This window comes from Aethalodelphis obliquidens, unplaced genomic scaffold, assembly GCF_003676395.1.
Source record: "Aethalodelphis obliquidens isolate GAN/ISIS:26980383/991018 unplaced genomic scaffold, ASM367639v1 scaffold16, whole genome shotgun sequence".
Taxonomy (NCBI): domain Eukaryota; kingdom Metazoa; phylum Chordata; class Mammalia; order Artiodactyla; family Delphinidae; genus Aethalodelphis; species Aethalodelphis obliquidens.
Window position 1 is genome coordinate 22,928,098 of NW_020837960.1, and position 18,357 is coordinate 22,946,454.

The 18,357-nt window shown below is 36.6% G+C and overlaps 1 protein-coding gene across 4 annotated transcripts in view; it reads right to left on the reverse strand.

The window, feature by feature from the left end:
- NBEA (neurobeachin) overlaps nucleotides 1-18,357 on the reverse strand; it is a 627,914-nt gene that overhangs the window by 35,648 nt on the left and 573,909 nt on the right. For all 4 annotated transcript variants that reach the window (XM_027116524.1, XM_027116522.1, XM_027116523.1 and 1 more), the window contains one exon: nucleotides 4,705-4,872. In XM_027116524.1, the coding sequence (XP_026972325.1) occupies nucleotides 4,705-4,872 (168 nt within the window). The remainder of the gene's footprint in view (nucleotides 1-4,704; nucleotides 4,873-18,357) is intronic.

Genomic DNA, 18,357 nt, shown 5'->3' on the forward strand with positions numbered 1-18,357 from the left:
AGTGATAATTTTTAAAAACAATTTTAGAATAAAATATTTTTCACTCATCGTAAGAGTACAGTAAATAATTGTTGTGGCATTTAATTTGTAATCTCTACTAACCAACTATTAACTATGGCATAATCTCCTAGTGCCTTTGGAACTCTCAGAAATTGATAAAATTTATGTTTTCTGGAAAGTGATTAGAACAAATGATCCAAAAAAATGACTGATAAATATTTCTTAAAGCTACCTTAAAATTTTCCCTATAGTTACTGGAAGTTTTACTGAGTTGAAAGTTTTAACAAATTCAAAAGCATAAACGAAATAGAAAGAAAACCTTACAGCTTAAATTAGTAAAATGGAAATGCACATTAAAAGTCCCCTAGATTTAAAGAAATTATTTTAGAAGTAAGAAGAATATCATCTCTAAAGCTAAGTAAGTGTTCTGTTGTTTTAAAATTCCTAGAGAATTTTTTTTCAAAATAAACCTGTTTGAACATTCTCCCTGGATATTCTGAGATACACTCTAGATGGAGGAGGGGGGAATGGAGAGTGGATGGGGCTAGATGGATATGGTATGTGTATCTGAAAATAGTAAAGGGGGGTGGCGATAGGATATTAGTGAAATAAGAGGTAAAATTTTTGAAACTGGGTGATAAGAACACCCAGAGGATTTGTTGCATCATTCTCTCTACTTCTGTAGGAAAAAAAAAAAAAAGAAAAAAGAAAAAAGCTTTCCAGATGATTCTAACACACCTTTAGTAGAGCAGTGCTTCTTACACTGTAATGTCTCAAACAAGTCACCCAAGGATTTCCTTAAATGCATATGCTGATTTACTAGGTCAGGGAGGCCTGAGAGTAGAGTCTGAAGTTCTAACAGGTTCCCAGGTGATGCTGATACTGTTGGTCTATGGACCATATTTGAGTAGCAAGGAGTTAGAAAACCATGGGACCAGACACTTAACAAACCAGAATAGCTTATTCCCCAAGCAGGTCATAGGATGAAGTTCTTGGCCATCGTTTGGTAAGTAGAAATATAAAGCAAATCACATAATTTTTATTAATATGTAAGAATGGATAAGAAAGATATTCAGTATCATGCTTAAAAAATACTGCTCAAATAGTCAGATGAGCTCATCTATGAAAAAAAGTGTCTAGAAGATTATGATAAAAACTAAGACTTAAGACAATTTAAATAATATCTAATATCCAACAGATCTAGTGTTTACATATTACGAAGAGCTTTGTACCAGAACTGTTCTGTCATGTTTCTGCCCAGAGGCTGTCATGATAAAGTGTATTATCAATTACTGCTGTACAAGTATAAAATAAGTTAAGCTATCATATTTTTCTCAGCCAGAGATCCTAAACTGTCAAAGAATGTCAATTTTAAATCTGACATAGAGAAGAAAATTATCTGTTATTCTGACCTCTAATTTCTTGACATTTTAATGCCATAATTGCTGTGGTTAGTGCTGCTTCATGATTTCACCTGTCACGGAAGAATGAATCAATAACCTCAAGCCATTTCTCAAATTTTAGCACTAACTTCAAAGCTCAAAGTTCTAGGCAGATTATGGGATATATATGTATATATATATATATATATGTGTGTGTGTATATATATATATATATATATTTTTTTTTTACAAAAGGGACATATGTAGATTTTTGTATATTAAATGTTTCCTCTTTAAATCAGTGTTTGATTAAGGCATTAAAAAATCATCTTCCTTAGGCTAGTTGGAGTTTAGTATAACTGTAGCTTTCCTTTTTACCTTTGTGAAATATAATGATCTTCACATTTAAAAAATACTAAGATAAACATTATCAAATAAAAGGAATGCACCGAGCTCAATAGAAGGCTTAACATTTTGAACACTATTTTTTCCAAGAGCCTCTGTCTGACCATTTAGGTGGGCAGCAACTCTCTCAAGTCACAGCACCGCAGAGCAGACCTCTGGGAGCTCAACGCTGATGCTCTGATGGAAGGTGGATGGGGCTTTTGCACAGCACCTCCTCACAGGGGGAGTGTAAATGCAAAGGGGAATAAACCAGGAGATACTGACTACGCTATACTTCATTCCACTTATCCACAGGGCTCTTTCTTGTGACAACAGATGCTAGATGCTTCTATGCTGGCAAACGTATGTTCTGTACTATTCCTCCTTTGCAGAGAAAGCAATGGAGGAAGAGGGACATTAAATGACTTGGCCACATTAGGAAGCTCACAGGATTTAAGTGGGTTCTCACCTTTTGCAGGTTCTTACCTGTTAATGCAGAACTTTTTTGTATGGAAATATGTTAGTCGTGGGGTAGAGGAGGTAAGGGTGGGGAGTGGGGAGAGGGACGGTTAACTCATATTCCTTGGAAGGTCATTTAATCTGTTATGTCTACAATGTACTAAGTGGTTACCTAGTGGTCTTAAGGACCACTTAAGTATCTTCCTAAGCAATCTTGAGTTGACATAGGGCCACTGGGTCAGTGTGAATGCCTCTGCTGGTATGTGCTTGAGCCCATGCTGCCTGGCGGAAGGAAGGTAACTGCGTTCCAGGCATGCGCTCCCTCACCTAGTATTCTGAGAACTGACAGAAGAGTTTCTGGGTGAGAGAGATGGGTGAGGGGCTTGGGGAGGGAGGACATATATGCCACAGAATGACTCTGGGAGTTTCTCTAATGGAACCTCAGCATTCAGCAATTATGCCCTCAGACTGGGAATGCTGGAAGGAGAGTCCTGGAGTAAGGCACTCCCAGTCTGCATCACTGTGAGGTAATCAGGAGCTGTAATGTATTATTGTTCAGATTGCCTATATAATGACAAACATTGTGGCTGAACCGCTCCTCTCCAACAGAATATTTTTTTAATTATGCATTTTCATGTAATGTTTCATTAGGAATTTCTAGAGTTTGACAATTATACATAGTTTTTATTACTGTCCAAAGCAATGGTGTGCTATTTTGTAGAAGCAGGTATTTTTATAAGATTCGAGTAATAAACACTATATCCGTGTAAAGAAAGTCTCAATCCTAATTCCATTTTCTTTCTATTCTCTCATTTATCTCTTTATTTACTGTCATTTAAATATGAAAGATCTGCTATTTTCAGTCAATTTTAATGCTGCCTTGCACTTTCATTATGTACAATATGCTTAAAATATTTTTATTTTGCCCAAGAGGATTAACTTGTAACTTTCTTTATAAGGACAGCATGTTATAATGGACAAAAATGTATGCTAAAATATTCAGGAGCAAAAATGTCTATGATATTTAAAAGTCAAAAAACCATTTGGAGTTGGTCTTGGAATAAAAGGATAAGCTATTCCAATTATTTTCTTTTATTATCTGATTCTAAAGGTATTGGTTCTGAAAGGAGAATATAGTTGGTAAGATGTTTATAAAACTGGGCCATGTGTTAAACAAAGGTGTATTGTTAAGAGAATAATTAAGCTCAGAATTAGAATCCCCAGTTGTGTACAAACTAATCACATTATTTTGTAGAGAAAATCCCTTATTTCACCAACTAATTTTATAATATCTGGCTCCTCTCTCATTCATTCATTCTCTGTCCCTATCTCTTTCTTCCAGCTTCAGGCAATAATCCCATTTCCTTGTGCACACAACATGGTATAACACTGCACCTAATAATATGCTTGCAATGTGTTCTCCAAATATTTAGCCCTAAGGATCCAATGATCAATGATCATGAGGCTCTTCTCTTCCCTTTCCTCTTCTCTGCTTGAAGCCATACAAATGGAGTCATTTTGTTTTTATAGACGTCTGTAGGAAATAACTTTATGGATGTAAATTTTTCTTTTAGAGCTTTATTTCCCAAATCTACGAGTTTTCCACCTCTAAAATTAAAACTAAAAAAATAAAAAAGCATTCCACTGACTGGAAATGGAGAAGTGATTACTTCTTTTGCATAAAGCAGATGGCAGATATCTGGTAGAATGGAAGACTGGGATACAGCTTCCTTGAAGCAAGACTCATCTAGCAGCTGTTGCATCTTCACTCTTTTCACCTATCTGAAATAATTCTGTGCAACGTTGAAATGATTTAAATAATATATTTGATGAATATTTTCATAAAAAATAATTATACACATACTATAGTACATAATTCCCAAATGTTAGCTATAAAATTTCAGGGTGAGAACACACAGGAATAAGATACTATAACCTCATCTATTTTATTGATGCATTTTTGAGAACATACAGGGATAAAATACTATAACCTCCTCTACTTTACTGATGCACTTTTGAGAACATATAGGAATAAAATACTGTAACCTTATCTATTTTTTATTGATGCATTTTTTAAGTATTCTGTCTAGAAGACTGTAATTCTGCTTTTATTAAAAAATAGATACTGGCAGATTATTTTAATGTGAACTATTCATATTTAAATACTCAACTAGGTTTCATTAATTAATAACACACATAAGGCATTAAGCATTTTAGTGAAGATGCTGAGGTAAAACAAACAAAATAGGAATATTGAAGTGCATTGTACATATCTGCATTTCAAAAAGGAACTACATGGTGGTCTCATTACTTGTTTTTGACATATAACACTCACTTTTCCACATTTGTCAAGAACCTGAAATCTATGTTTTCTAAAAATTTACATTGAAAGGAAATTTATACAGAAAGAGATGCAAAGCCACATTTCTGCTGAAGGGATGACAGAAATTTTCATAACAATATTCAACTTATTACCTACCTCCCTCAGCACAGGGTCAGTGATACTGTCCAGGTTCACAGAGCCTTCATAGGTTAAGTAGTGAAAAAGATTTAGAGCCCGGACTGCTTCTGGTCCTCGCTGCTTGTAGCCAAATATAAGGTCAATCCACTGATGGAGTTGGCAAGAAACAAATTCACTTTCCAGGGCCTGAAATCAGTCAAGACAGAAATAAGACACCATGCAAATTTCCCTTTCTCTTACTTTGAAATATTCTATATAAATAAGTAGAACACATTCTTTGCATTCCTGTATTTTATCTGTACGTATTAAGACCTATTCTTAGGAGTGACAAAATACAACCTCTAATAAAACAGAGACCTAAAAGAAAATTTTCTTTCTAAAATACTTAATGTTCTCTTGGCTTAACTGTATATGTGATGTGAATTTTAATAGTAAATAGATTTCTTAAAAAGACACATTCATGGGGGCTTCCCTGGTGGCGCAGTGGTTGAGAGTCCACCTGCCGATGCAGGGGACACGGGTTCGTGCCCCGGTCCGGGAAGATCCCACATGCCGCGGAGCGGCTGGGTCCGCGAGCCATGGCAGCTGAGCCTGCGCGTCCGGAGCCTGTGCTCCGCAAGGGGAGAGACCACAACAGTGAGAGGCCCGCATACCGCAAAAAAAAAAAAAAAAAGACACATTCATGTTTAAAAGTAATTTGAAATGCCTGTTTTAATGCCATTTACAACAATTTCATTTCTAATTTTTAAATATTAGTTTGAAGCTAAACAATTTTATTAGAAACTTTGATACGTGCTTATTTTCCTGCCTGAAGTCTTCAAATTTACCTCTAAAACGGAATGCCTTCCTTCTGTTATGAATGAGCTCTGCTATTACACTGTTTAGGAACCAGTGGGTAATTTTAGATGTTTGCTAGCCAGTGGGAAATGAATGGAAATTACTGAGAGCCAGTGACCATACGAAACCTCCATAAAGAGTCAAAAAAAAAAAGAGACCTTTTCAGTTCCTAAGAAGCCATCATAAACTTCCTAGAGGGGCCCTGGCAGGTAGGCAAGGAGTTCTGGTCACACCTGTGGTATGAGCAGTGACAGGCACAGTGTAGCTCACTGTGCCTCTCACCTCCTGCACTCATTCATCATCAATTTCTTATTGATTGTAAGGACACACTGATTTCAGCAGCATGAGGAAAAAGCTGTAGAGCTAGCTTCTTAAATTTCAACTATGTAAAGCTGTAGAAAACAATTTTTGAAATTACAGCTGTAACTAAGTATGTGAATGAAGTCATTCTTTGGCTGCGTGACCCTGATTTCTAAGGTGCTGAAACCAGCTTGGATTCACTTAATCAATAAATGGTTTCTTAAATTAACCCTCTGGTAATTATATCAATATTTCATTTTTTTAATCTACAAAATATCTGAGTGATAATTTTCAACTTTTCCCGTGATGACATTTAACTAGTAACTTATTCCCCTCAAACTCCCTTTTTATCTATTCCTTTTAAAAATTTTGGTATTTTATTTACACCAGTTATTGTGGACGTTTCTCATTCAGAAATATAAACAATTAGATTTTATAAAAGGCTAGTTTTCATACTAAAACTAAACAGAATTTCTATACTCTGTATCTCATTGGTCTTGACATAATAGTTTGGACTAGAACACAGGAAAAGGGACTAAAATACAAAAGAGATGTTGGTTAAAATTCTATACTGATTAAGTCTATCATATCGGTTTGGTCAATCTGTATAAATGAGAAGTTGGTAATTATTCAGTAATGTTTTCAGTGCATGGTACAATAAACGAGAGGATGAAAAAAATGAATAAATGGAAGTTCATTACAGAGTCGCTATTGCCCAAGTCTGTTCACTGGAATTCAAAATAGTAGTGAAATCAGAAATATTATTTAAGGGAAGATCTTACCAACATAATCACATAATCAGCTCAGCAGCAACCATTTCAGATCAATCTTATAGACACCACTAGACATATTTGGAAAGAAAGGGTCAATGAAATGTATTCCATTAGAATAAAACAGTTACTGAACTAAACGCCTAATGCAATGATGAGGGTTGGAAGGAATGATCATCTTTCACTAACAGGAGTTTTAAAACATTTATTTATTATCTCCAACCACTAACTTTCATTTTCCTCTGCCATGGGCAATGCGTATAATTTGTTTAATGTTTCTCCTTTTGTTTACATGTGTTTTTATAAAACACTACTCATGTAATGTATTCCTGTGTGTATGTATTTTTGATTTATAAAAATGGAATAGGGTTACAGATTTCATTTTGTTTCTTACTTTCTTCACTTAGCCTTGCTTTTTAGGATCTACCTCTGTATAGGTAGTCTACTGCTTCCAGTGGCTGCTCAGAACTCCTGCAGTAATGAGCACTAGACTGCCTCTAACTCACCATGACACCATGCTGAGATAAATGTCCTCTTTTGCATCCCTGTTTGGCTCTTTGTGAGAATTTCTTTGGGGCATATAATCTGGAGTAGGACTGATACGTCCCTACACTAGATGTGCATAAACTGAGTCTGAGTCATCAGTGCAGACTGGCTGCCCCTGTCTCCCCTCCCTCCAGCAGTGCCTGAAAGTTTCTACATGGCCACATCTCCATTGACAACTGGTATTATCCCAGCGTTTAATATTAGCCTGTGTAACAGATACAAAACGATATCCCATTGTTGTTCTAATATGTTTTCCTCTGATTACTGAGGAATTTGACAGCTTTTTAATATGCTTGTTGGCCATGTGGGTTTCCTCTTCAGTATACTTCCTGTTCAGGTTCTTTGTCCATTCTTTTCTGGAGGTTCCTGTCTTTTACGTTGTTACTTTGCAGAAGTTCTTTATATATTTTAGATAGTTGTTTCTTGGTTTTAAACATTGCAAATGCATTCTCCCAAATGTCCCATGTCTGTTAAATTTATCCATGTCACTCTTGGTTGAAGAGAAATTCTTAATTTTGAGATAATCAAAAATTTTTTTGTTACATTTATGATTTTTGGATTTTGGTTTAAAATAACAAAGGTAACTTTCTGTATTTTGATGTGTCAGCTTTATATTTATGGTTTTACTTTTCATATACTGGTCCTTATCTAGAATCCACTTTCACTCATATGTGGTATTAGATAGAGATCCAATATAATTTTTGTTAATATAGTAAGTCAGTTTTTCTAATACCATCTATTAAACAAACACACCTTTCCTGAGTGATGTGTGCTGTCATCTTTAGTGTGTGAGTATATGTTTGAAACAAAGATATAAAATTGCTATTGTTTACAGATAATACAATAATCTACCTAGAAAAAGCAATATAATCCTTCCTCCCTTCTTTCATTCATTCATTCGTTCCTTCCTTCCCTCCTCCCCTCTTCCCTTCCTCCCTTCTGCTTTCTTTCTCTATCTACCTACCTACCTACCTTCTTATCTATCATCTATCTAGATATGTGTGTGTGTCTCCAGATCTTCGCACCTTTTATTTCTATTGTTATCTTTATTTCTTATATATCTTAATATCTGGTAGATTTATTCCTTTGAGAGTCAACTCAGCTATTTGTGGACCTTTATTCTTCCCTATAACTTTTATAAGTGTATAGATACATCAAAATAATTTTGATTGGGATTCCAATAAATTTATAGATTAATTTGGGAAAATTGATATTAGGTTTTCCCATCTAAGGTCTCAGAATTTTCTATGTACCATATTAGATTTAAAAATTAATATTTTCACTGTAAAGGACATGGGTATTCTTGGTTAATTCCCAGGCAGTTCGTAAGTTTTGATGCAACTATAATATTTTAAAAATTATATTTTAAACCCCATTATTAATGATGTAGAAAAATGCTACTGATTTTTATAAGTTGATTGTGTTCCTGGCAACTCTTACTAGTTAACTTCTTTATTTTTCTTATATAATTGTTCTCAACCTTGAGAACTATATTAAACAACAGTGGTGACATGACATGGAACATCACTGTCTTTTTCCTGATCTTAAAAGGGTCAAGACACACACACACACACACACACACACACACACACACACACACACACACACACACACACACACACACACACACACACACACCATGTATTTAACAAACGGTTGGGTTGTTAGATAGCATTTTATTTACAGTTTTTGTATTTATATCCATACTTGAAATGGCTTTATTTCTTTTTTCCTTTACTTCCCTCTACTCTGGAATCAAGATCACAGTAGCCTCATAAAATGAGCTGGATGGTTATTATGTTTCCTGGAATAATTTGCATAAGAAATTAATTCCTTACCCCTTGAAAATCTGGTAGAATTTACCTGTAAAATAATATGGCCTTGGATATTTTGGGGGTGGGGAAGATTTACTACTTAAATTTCTTTAAGGCTTATAAGTCTTCTGGTGTCAATTTTGATGTTTTATATTTTTCTAGATATTTATCCACTTCATCTCAGTTTTAAAACTTATTAGCTCATGGCTATCTATAATAATCTTTAATTAAATTAAAAAATTTCTATGTCTACAGTTACCCTATTCTATTCTATATGTTAGGTAGTCGAGTGAATCAACAAACAAACAAACAATCAAAAAATAATTTTGCCTCAGGTTTTTTTTTGGGGGGGTTATAAAATTAAATGACAAAGGAACAATAAGGTAGTAGATTAAACAGATAGTCTTACAGAGACTGTCTTGCTAGTCACTGCAGAAAACAAAGAAAATCCAGTTATAACATAAAAGCTAAATCTGGTTCTAAATCAAATGCATATCTAAGAATTGAATTTTAGATTTCACATAATTAAAGCATAAAGACCTATCTAAAGCTGAAACTTGACACTGAGACTTAACTGTATTCTAAACAGTATTAATCTGTTAGTAAATGCATGCTATCTGCTTATTTGTTCTTTTTAGAACTATGTTTTCATGCACAAACCTATTTTGGACTTTGAAACAAGATTTTATTGCAAACACTCACAACTGAAGAATAGAAAGAAATACTTGATTACTAAGCTATTAGGGTTATAATGGTCTTAATAGCTTGCTTTACCCTCTCCTTGCATACCTAAAAGCAGAAGCAATTGCTTTAAGCCTAGATAAACCAATTCCCAATCCATAATTCTACCCTGGGGATCTGGGAGGAAGGAAATAAAGAGTGAGATTTAAACCAGAGAGGATATCTCTTAGATGAATAATAGTTACCTAGTATCTAATTTCAATATTGTCCCATGGGTATTAGAACGTAGAGAATTCTTTCTCTAACGGGTTTAGGACAAAGCAGCTCAGAAACTTATGAAAAAGGGAACTAGGCTAGTGGAATGAACTGTGAGGAGAGAATTTTGTTTTCTCCAGAATTCTTCTATTTAAGAATACTGCATTTCTCTCTCTCCTTCTAGACCATACCAAGAACATTTCCAAGCCCTTTCTCTTGTTGCCTCAAAAATCTGCTTCTGATATTGAAAAAATTCTCCAAATAGAGTTGCATATATTCCAGTGGACAATTAGAAAATCACATTGCTATTTCTTCTGTAGTGTCTATACTGGCTTCTTCTCTTCACGATTAAATTGAAATTATAGCTATTACCCAGTGAAAGATTTAATTATTTTAAATAAAGGTAACATAGTTGTTTTAAATGTTTATTTTGGGGGGCTTACATTATTCTCTTACTTGATTGCTTCCTGGGTGTATAATACAGTGGATTATTTTCCATTCCCACTGGCACCATCCTAGTCTTAGCTCTCATTGCTCTCCACGTGGGCTATTGCAATAGACTTTGACCTCTTCCTCTACTCGGGGGCTTGCACCCTGCTGGTGGAACAGACTTTTGAGACCATCATGCTCTTACTGTCATCCTCGATTTCAAATCTTCCAAGGTTCCTCCTAGCATAACACATTCAGTGTAAACTTTACTTGACCCCTAAGGACTTTCAAACCTTGATCCGACCCTCCTCCATGATTTCTTTGGGCTTCTAGAAACAAATTCTTGGCTCCAGCAGCACAGTTTACAGCCCCGGCACATTAGTAGCTGGTATGACCTCTGAACCTTTGTTGCTCCTTTCACCATAACATGAAAGCATTTCATCCTCCTGCTTCCTCTTCATGTCCCAGCCATCCTCACTCAAGCCCAATGTCTGTTTCCTGAGTTCTCCAGCTCAGAGTCTATGAAGTCTTCTATGAATTTCTATGACACTTACCATCAGTACCCTCCTGTTTAATGTAGTAAATAATGTATACAAATTTACTTGTGAAAATCGATTTGCATATAAATTGTAAACTGCCAGACAAAGGGAATGGGGTTATTACCGATTAACACTTAATTGTTTCAAACATGCCATGCCATATTCTCAATTAGCATCCAAGCATCTGGAACTTAGGGACTATACCTAATGCTTCTTTTACATTTCCTATAGCTCCTAACTCAGCATTAAATGATAAATATTTAATAAATATTTATTGGCTGATTATTTAAGCAATGGGAAAGATGTGTTGGTCACAAGAAGGAAGAAAAGAAATGTCAGGAAGTGAGGGTGGGGGTGGGAAATTCATTCATTCATTCATTCATTCATTCAACAAATATTGACTGACCATCTGTTATGTGCCAAACACTATTCTAGACCCTAGGATCACAGCAGTGAATACGTGAAACCAAAATCCCTGTCAGAAAGTTTACATTGTAGTGGGGAGAGACTAGTAATTAGTAATTAGTAAGAGAGTATGTCTGAAGGTGATAAATGCTAAGGAAAGGAGAAAGATAGGAAAGAAAGTTAAGAGGTATGTATGGATGGGGAGGGGATTGCTAATTTAGACGAGGAAGTGAGAGAAGGCTTCCTTGAGTTTGTGACAATTAAGGACTACAATGAGGAAGTAAACTGTAAGGACATCTGAGGGAAGATGATCTCAAACAGAGGGGTCAGTCATTCGTTTGTTCATTCGTTCATCATTCATTCATTCAATATGGAGCACCTCCTATGTGCCAGGAATTATTCTAGGCCCCAGGGATCCTGTGAGAAACAAGACAAAATCTCTGATCTCCAGGAACACATCCCACTGAAATGCAAATAATCAAGGTGAATACAGCCTAAACTCTCTCCAGGCCCAAATTACTGACCACCTACCACATGTCAGATGCTAGCCTTGGAGGATATACACATGAATAAGTATGCCACATCCTCAAAAAGATCACAGTTTGGTGGAAGATAAACATGCTGACTTGGGCTTTTCCTGCTGCTTGAATTTCTGCTGAAACTCTAATACGATGATATTAGAGTTATTCCCCACCCCATTCTTTTTCCAGAAGAATTACTTCTTCTAGAAAGTAATCCATCTCTGCTGCTCTAGCCATCACCACTCAGCACACTTGGCCCCCACCCTTCCTTTTACCTGGCTCTGTAGGACTAGAGAAATCTAAAGGAAAAAGGTCACTACTAGGAAGTTGCAGAGGGAAACTGTTGTCTGTAACTTGAAAATACATCCAGAATTGATTAATTTCTTACTACCTTCACTGCCACCATGCTGGTCCAAGCCACCGTCATCTCTCACAATACCTCCTGACAGACGTGCCTGATGCTACCCTGTGCCTCAACAGTTCATTCCCATCACTGCAGCCCGAGTGATCCTTTCACAGCACAGCAAAATCATAGAACTCGTCTGCTTAAAGCACTGCAACAACTCTTGATTTCACTCAGAGTAAAAATGCAAAGTGTTTCAATGGCCTTCAAGGCCATATGTGATTTGCATCTGTTACCACTCAGTCCTCTCCTCCTCCTGTGTGCTCCGTGTTTATCCTACTCCAGCCCACTGGCTTCCTTGCCAAGCACACCCCTGCCACAGGGCCTTGGCCCGGTAGTTCCCTCTGCCTTCGCTCCTCTTTTCCCAGGACAGGAAGAGTCTCTGGGTCACTCTCTCATGTCCTTCAGGTCTTAGTTCAAGTCTCACCATCACAGTGAGGGGATCCTGACCATCCACCCCTGTATTTCTGATCCCCTTGCTTTGCACTTCTTTTTTCCACAGTACTGATCACCTGCTAACGTTCTAGATATTTTACTTATTAATTTCTGTTGATTGTCTGTCTCTCTTTGATCAAAAGTAAGCTCCATGAGGGCCGAGATCTTTGTCTGTTGCTTCACCGGTATACTCCCAACACATAACATAGCTCCTGCAACGCTCGATAATGATCTGTTGGCTGAGCGTTGACTGAGGCTGTATGTTTATTCATGCGGGTTCCTAACTGAAGTGTGAGCTCCTGAAGGCCACTGGCTGCATGGCTCACGCTTGTGTCTCCAGAGCCTAGAGCGGTCTGAAGACAGTAACAGGCCCTCAACGATGGGGGTAAATGAAGGGATTTCTCTGCTTTACTCTAGCCTTATTTAGAGTAGGATTCATGGCCAACTCTTCTTTGTGTTTTCCATAATACTTTACTCAGAACTGGCTCTCAATAAAGGTTTATGTAATGAGCAAACCCCCAGTTTCAGAGATAAGGGAGACTGAAGCTCCAAGAGATAAGGACGTCTTATCCATCCAGTGTCCCGGCCAACAGGTGGCAGGGCAGGCACCCACATACAAGACATCTCTTGCAGTATATATACTTTTTCCATCTCAATATTTTAAGATGCTGCCAAAGACTTCCAAAAATTCTTATGTTATGCTGTTTGCTTAAACTTCGTTTTTGAGCAAGGTATTTTTTCAGTACACTATACCCTAAATGCACATTTTTACCTATCACAAAAGAGACTTTTTCCTTAAAAAGTGAGAATCTAATAAAGGATGTAATACAGTCAAAGCAAAACCACACCCCACTGTGCTCTCTGCCTCAGCGTGCTGCGTCCGCCCTGCAGACAGAATGGTCTGCGCCTGGTCCCACGGCACCAGGAACATGCCGGGTGGAGGGCTGGAGAGATTAGTAGTGCACATCCGAGACAGGCCTTTTTCTGAAACAAATTTTTAAAAAGGGCAGATTATGATTGATGAACCCAGCATTAAGGTAATGCTATCAGACACACTTTCTATTTCTGCCCTTCGTGAGGAGGTCAGATTATAATCACGTTAGAACTGAACACAGTGCTTTATTAATGTTTCATGACTGAGTCGGTCGCAATCAGCCTAGCTTCGTGTGGATAAATTAAACCAGTTCTTGATGTATGAACTCAATGCATTGAGAATTTATTGAAATGTCTACTAAAAGTGTCTCTATCACCTTTCCAGGTTTGCTAATGAAACCAAATTTTGAATTTCACAGTTCTTCAGTGAAACACAAACCTTGTCACCATATTTACAAAATACAAACAACTCTAACCAATTATATATATTGTTGTCTATAAATAAAAAAAAAACCCAACGGACTAAAAGAAGTACATCATTAAAAATTCAAAGTATTGTTTCATTTTAAAAAATAAGAAAAGTTAATGAGGTTGTCAGCACATTAAGGCGTCTACAAATACATCAAATGCCTTTTTAATTGCTGGCATGGGATAATGAAGCTGATCATTTATAATCAATGATACCATCCCTTTTTATAACATTATTTTTGTCTTCTTTGCCTTGAATTTCTTAATGACAGCTTGAGAGAAGAAGGAGGGAATGCTCCTTTGTACGGATACAGAATACTAATCCACACAAGAGCCAAAGGCTTTTTTACCACTGTGAATGTCATTTCTTTGGGCTATATGACATTTTCATTTTATACTTTAGGCTCATTACAAAGAACTCCATCAAATAACTGAAGATAATCCCAGTCCAAATTATAAATATACTAGAGCGCATTTTCTCTAAACCCATTCCATTTCATGAGCACTAAATCCTGTATGAGCTACCCAGCCAATATAAAGTTAGAAACTTTCAATGCTACAAAATAATAATAAAAGGTGGATGTTGTATTCATGGAATTTATGGAAAGCTTATGAAAATTTAAAGACTTCTATATTTTATATTATCACCCAGTTAATTATAGAAATATTCATCAAGTAAATATTTCTTCAGCAAAAAAAGAAGATAGGTAGATAATTGGTTACATTTTCCAGTTTTAACACAGATGGCTGACCTTATTTCTTCATAACATCAGTATGCTCATTTCCCATCAGTATGACGGGAAAATGGACCAGAGGTTGGAGCAAAGGAAACCATACATAGGGTGCTGTGAAGGAAAACTTCAAGTTAAAGAAAAGTACAGGAGACACTGAGACAGGAGAGCAGCTGCAGACACACGCGGCTACATTTTGTAACGTGACTTTTGATAGCTCTGATGCTTTAACACTCTTCCCAGAGGTAACACCTTGGGTCTGCCCTTTAGCTCAATTCTGATGCACCAAGAATGGCAGCTATAGACATAGAATCTTTTGATACACGTGGTAGCTTTCCCTTTCTATTCTGTAGAGTCCCTTCAAGGAAAACCCAGGGAAAGAAGACAAAGAATAACCACTTCTCAAGCCACCTGTTACGTACTGGCTAGGCACTTGCTACATAGGGCCAGTTTAACCTGTCATTGCTTCCTGGTGTCCCAGGGAACCAAGACTGGGGCAGTTTGATTTTCCCAAATAAGCGGAATTTTGTGTAAAACCTTTCATTCCATGGAGTAAAGGTTTAGTTCACAAATCTTACCAAATTCATAATGCCTATAAGATACCAAGAATTTGGTTTTGAATAGAGAAAAAAAGTGCCTTGCTTCTTTCATTTCTTCATGAAGCCAAGTTGGAACTTACTACTTACAATAAAAATGTACCATTCATTTCTGAAAATGTTTCATGACATTTTCAGAAATGCACAAGTGTTTATCTCTCATACTTTAGTTATAAAAACTTATTCTTTTGAACAGATGAAAGCAAATCTTTGAGGAACAGTTACTTCACCATATCATATGCAATCGTTATAGTTCCTAGTACACTGAACACAAAGGTCGATGAATATGTGTTTACAGTGATACTAAATAGTGAGCTTTATTTTGAAGAAGCACTGTATTCTGACTTAAAGTTTGCTCAGCAGTGCTTCAGCTCTTAGAAAGACAAAATATAAGAGATAAGAGGTGCATAGACAGAAGTCAGTTCTTGAACTGGTAATGTTAGGACCAGGAGTAAATTATTTATTATATTATATTTATGTGCAATAGAAGTACTCTGAGCAACTATAAATATACAAAAAATAATTTATTACTCAAAATTTGCCTTTGTGTATTTTATTCTCTCTTAAAATAAGAGGGAAAAATCTATTTTAGAGTTTAAATTGTTTTTACAGTGTTATTATCCTTTCTCAGGCTGTATCTTTCAATGAATAATCTGCTAATTCTCTTAAAACCCAAATGATATGAGACCATTTTGTGAGAATCAGGTATTTCTAAGGAAAAGGGATTTCTAAAAACTCTTATGTGGTGATCGCATGAATAATAAGACAGGCCAGAGTGTCACTGATTAAATCTGAATCATAAGTCTGAGTCAAATTAGGTGTTTGGAGGTCATCCATGCTTAGATACAGATAGTTTGCAAATAACACACAGGTTGTATTTCAAAGTGCTTTCTAATTTGGTGTTTGGAACATATATTGCAGTAGAAACAGTATTAGTCTAATCTGGATTGATTCTCAAGTCGATCTATAAAGCCATATTTTGTTTAAAATATAGGTGAACTTTTAAAGTCTGTAAATGGGTATAGGGAACATGACATTCAGAGTGCCAACTTGTGATGCCAGGCACGGTGAGGAAGAAAAGGCACTTGGGTCCAGACCTGGGGTCAGTCACTTTGCCTTTCTGCGTCTCAGTCTGCTTATTCAAATAAAGGTCTGCTCCGGGTCTCAAATCCTGTGTGTGACTATAAAGTTTAACATGTAAAATAATGCCATTTCCTCCATTTTGTAGAGTTGGAAGATAGCCTTCTTCCAACACCCGATGGGTGGTGGGACTTGGGACTTCCTCAGCTCTAAAACCGAGCTTTTACTGGCTGGGAAAGGAAGTCTTATGGGGTGAGGACTTTGGGGATAAAGAGTTAGAAACAGGATCACAGAAAGTCAGGTCTGCTGAGCTGCTGAGGCTGGAACATGCTGCTGGTTTGGGGTCAATTCCCTCTTATCTCTGTCTTTTCTTCTGCTGGCCCCAAGGTACTTGCTGCTAGTTAGAAGACATGTTTCCTTCCCTCCTTCTTTCCCTCTCCCTCTCCACAGCTCCTCAAGTCACTACTCACTCGAGCCTGGAGACCGTGGGTTGGAACACTCCACTCTGATAAGTAGGTGATCTTTGACAAAGTAACTTACCTCACTGAGTTTCAGTATAATTCTCATTTCAGAAGATTTTTTGAGGATTAAAAGAATATTGCACCTGAAGCTCTAGCACAGTATTTGACAAATAATAAACAGTCAATAGATGGCATAGGTTATAAGCACTACTGCCATTATTTTATCTTGGTCAGCCGTCATATTGGGATGACTCAGGACCACCACTGGGATACGGGGTACGGTGACTAAGATTAGGGTATCCAACCTCCTGTGCAGCAGTTGTCAGCTGTAAGTCTTGGAATGAGGAAAGCAGAGAAAAAACTTGTAAGCAACTACACCCTGGAAGAAAGGAGAGTGTCCTAGCCCCATCATGTAGCTCTTTATACGTAAAAAGAGGTATAAACTGGGTGCTGTCTAGAGTAACATTCCACTTACTAAGGGAGGGTTTTGTCACTTCATGTTTGAGTGCCAACTCCCAGATCTGGAATTGATCTAACAATGGCCAATGAAACCTGAGGTAGAAGACAGTCACTCTCCTCCAAAGCTATAAAGTTTACACTTCCCCTAGGGCCTCTGTTAGCACTCGACTGACTCTTGTTTATCATAAGGCCTTGATAAGTCTGACTGTCTGATTTTGTAGACTAGAGATTATAAGAAAAATTCGAATCACTATGGCCATTAAAGGAAAGTGTGGTGATAGCAACAATCTAAAGAAGAAAATAGAAAAAGAATAGATATGGAATTATATCACTTCACAGAATAATGGGTACTTACGATAATAAAGAGAAGTTTCATCCTTTGTATGAGAGGGTAGAAAACCAAATAGTAATACGTTTTAGAACAACAACCACAACAGGGTTCAAAAAAGTTCTCACTTAGCTATAAAAATCTAGAAACTTAATTTATTTGGGAAGTTTATTTAGCTGGACTGCATTAGTACCCAACATACTAGATGAATGAAGCAGTGATTTTTCTGCAGGTTTAGTCAAGACTGTACGGTCCTGCTCGTCCAGTTTATATCAGTAATAACTATCTGATCATTTCTCAGGCATAATAATCATCTTTCCCTACATTAAAAAAGTTCTGTGCATGACGCTGACCTGGGGATTTGTGTTTAGAAACACAACTGCTTTTTCTTTTTCAATTAGGCATATCATTAATAAAATTACTAATTCTGGGGCGTTTAAACTTTTTAACTAATGAGGAACACAGAAGTTGTATCTATAATGAATCATTACCTGATGTTTATTAAAATATATCTAAAAATGTTTTAGCATCCAATAAACATGGGAAGAGATTCTCAACATCAGCAGTCACCAGGGAAATGCAAATTAAAATTGTAATGAGATATTACTTCACATCCACAATAATGGCTATAATAAAAAAAAAACAGACAGTAACAAGTGTTGGTGAAGATGTGGAGGAAATGGAACAGTCATACATTGCTATTGGGAATGTAAGATACACAGTCACTTTGCAAAAGAGTT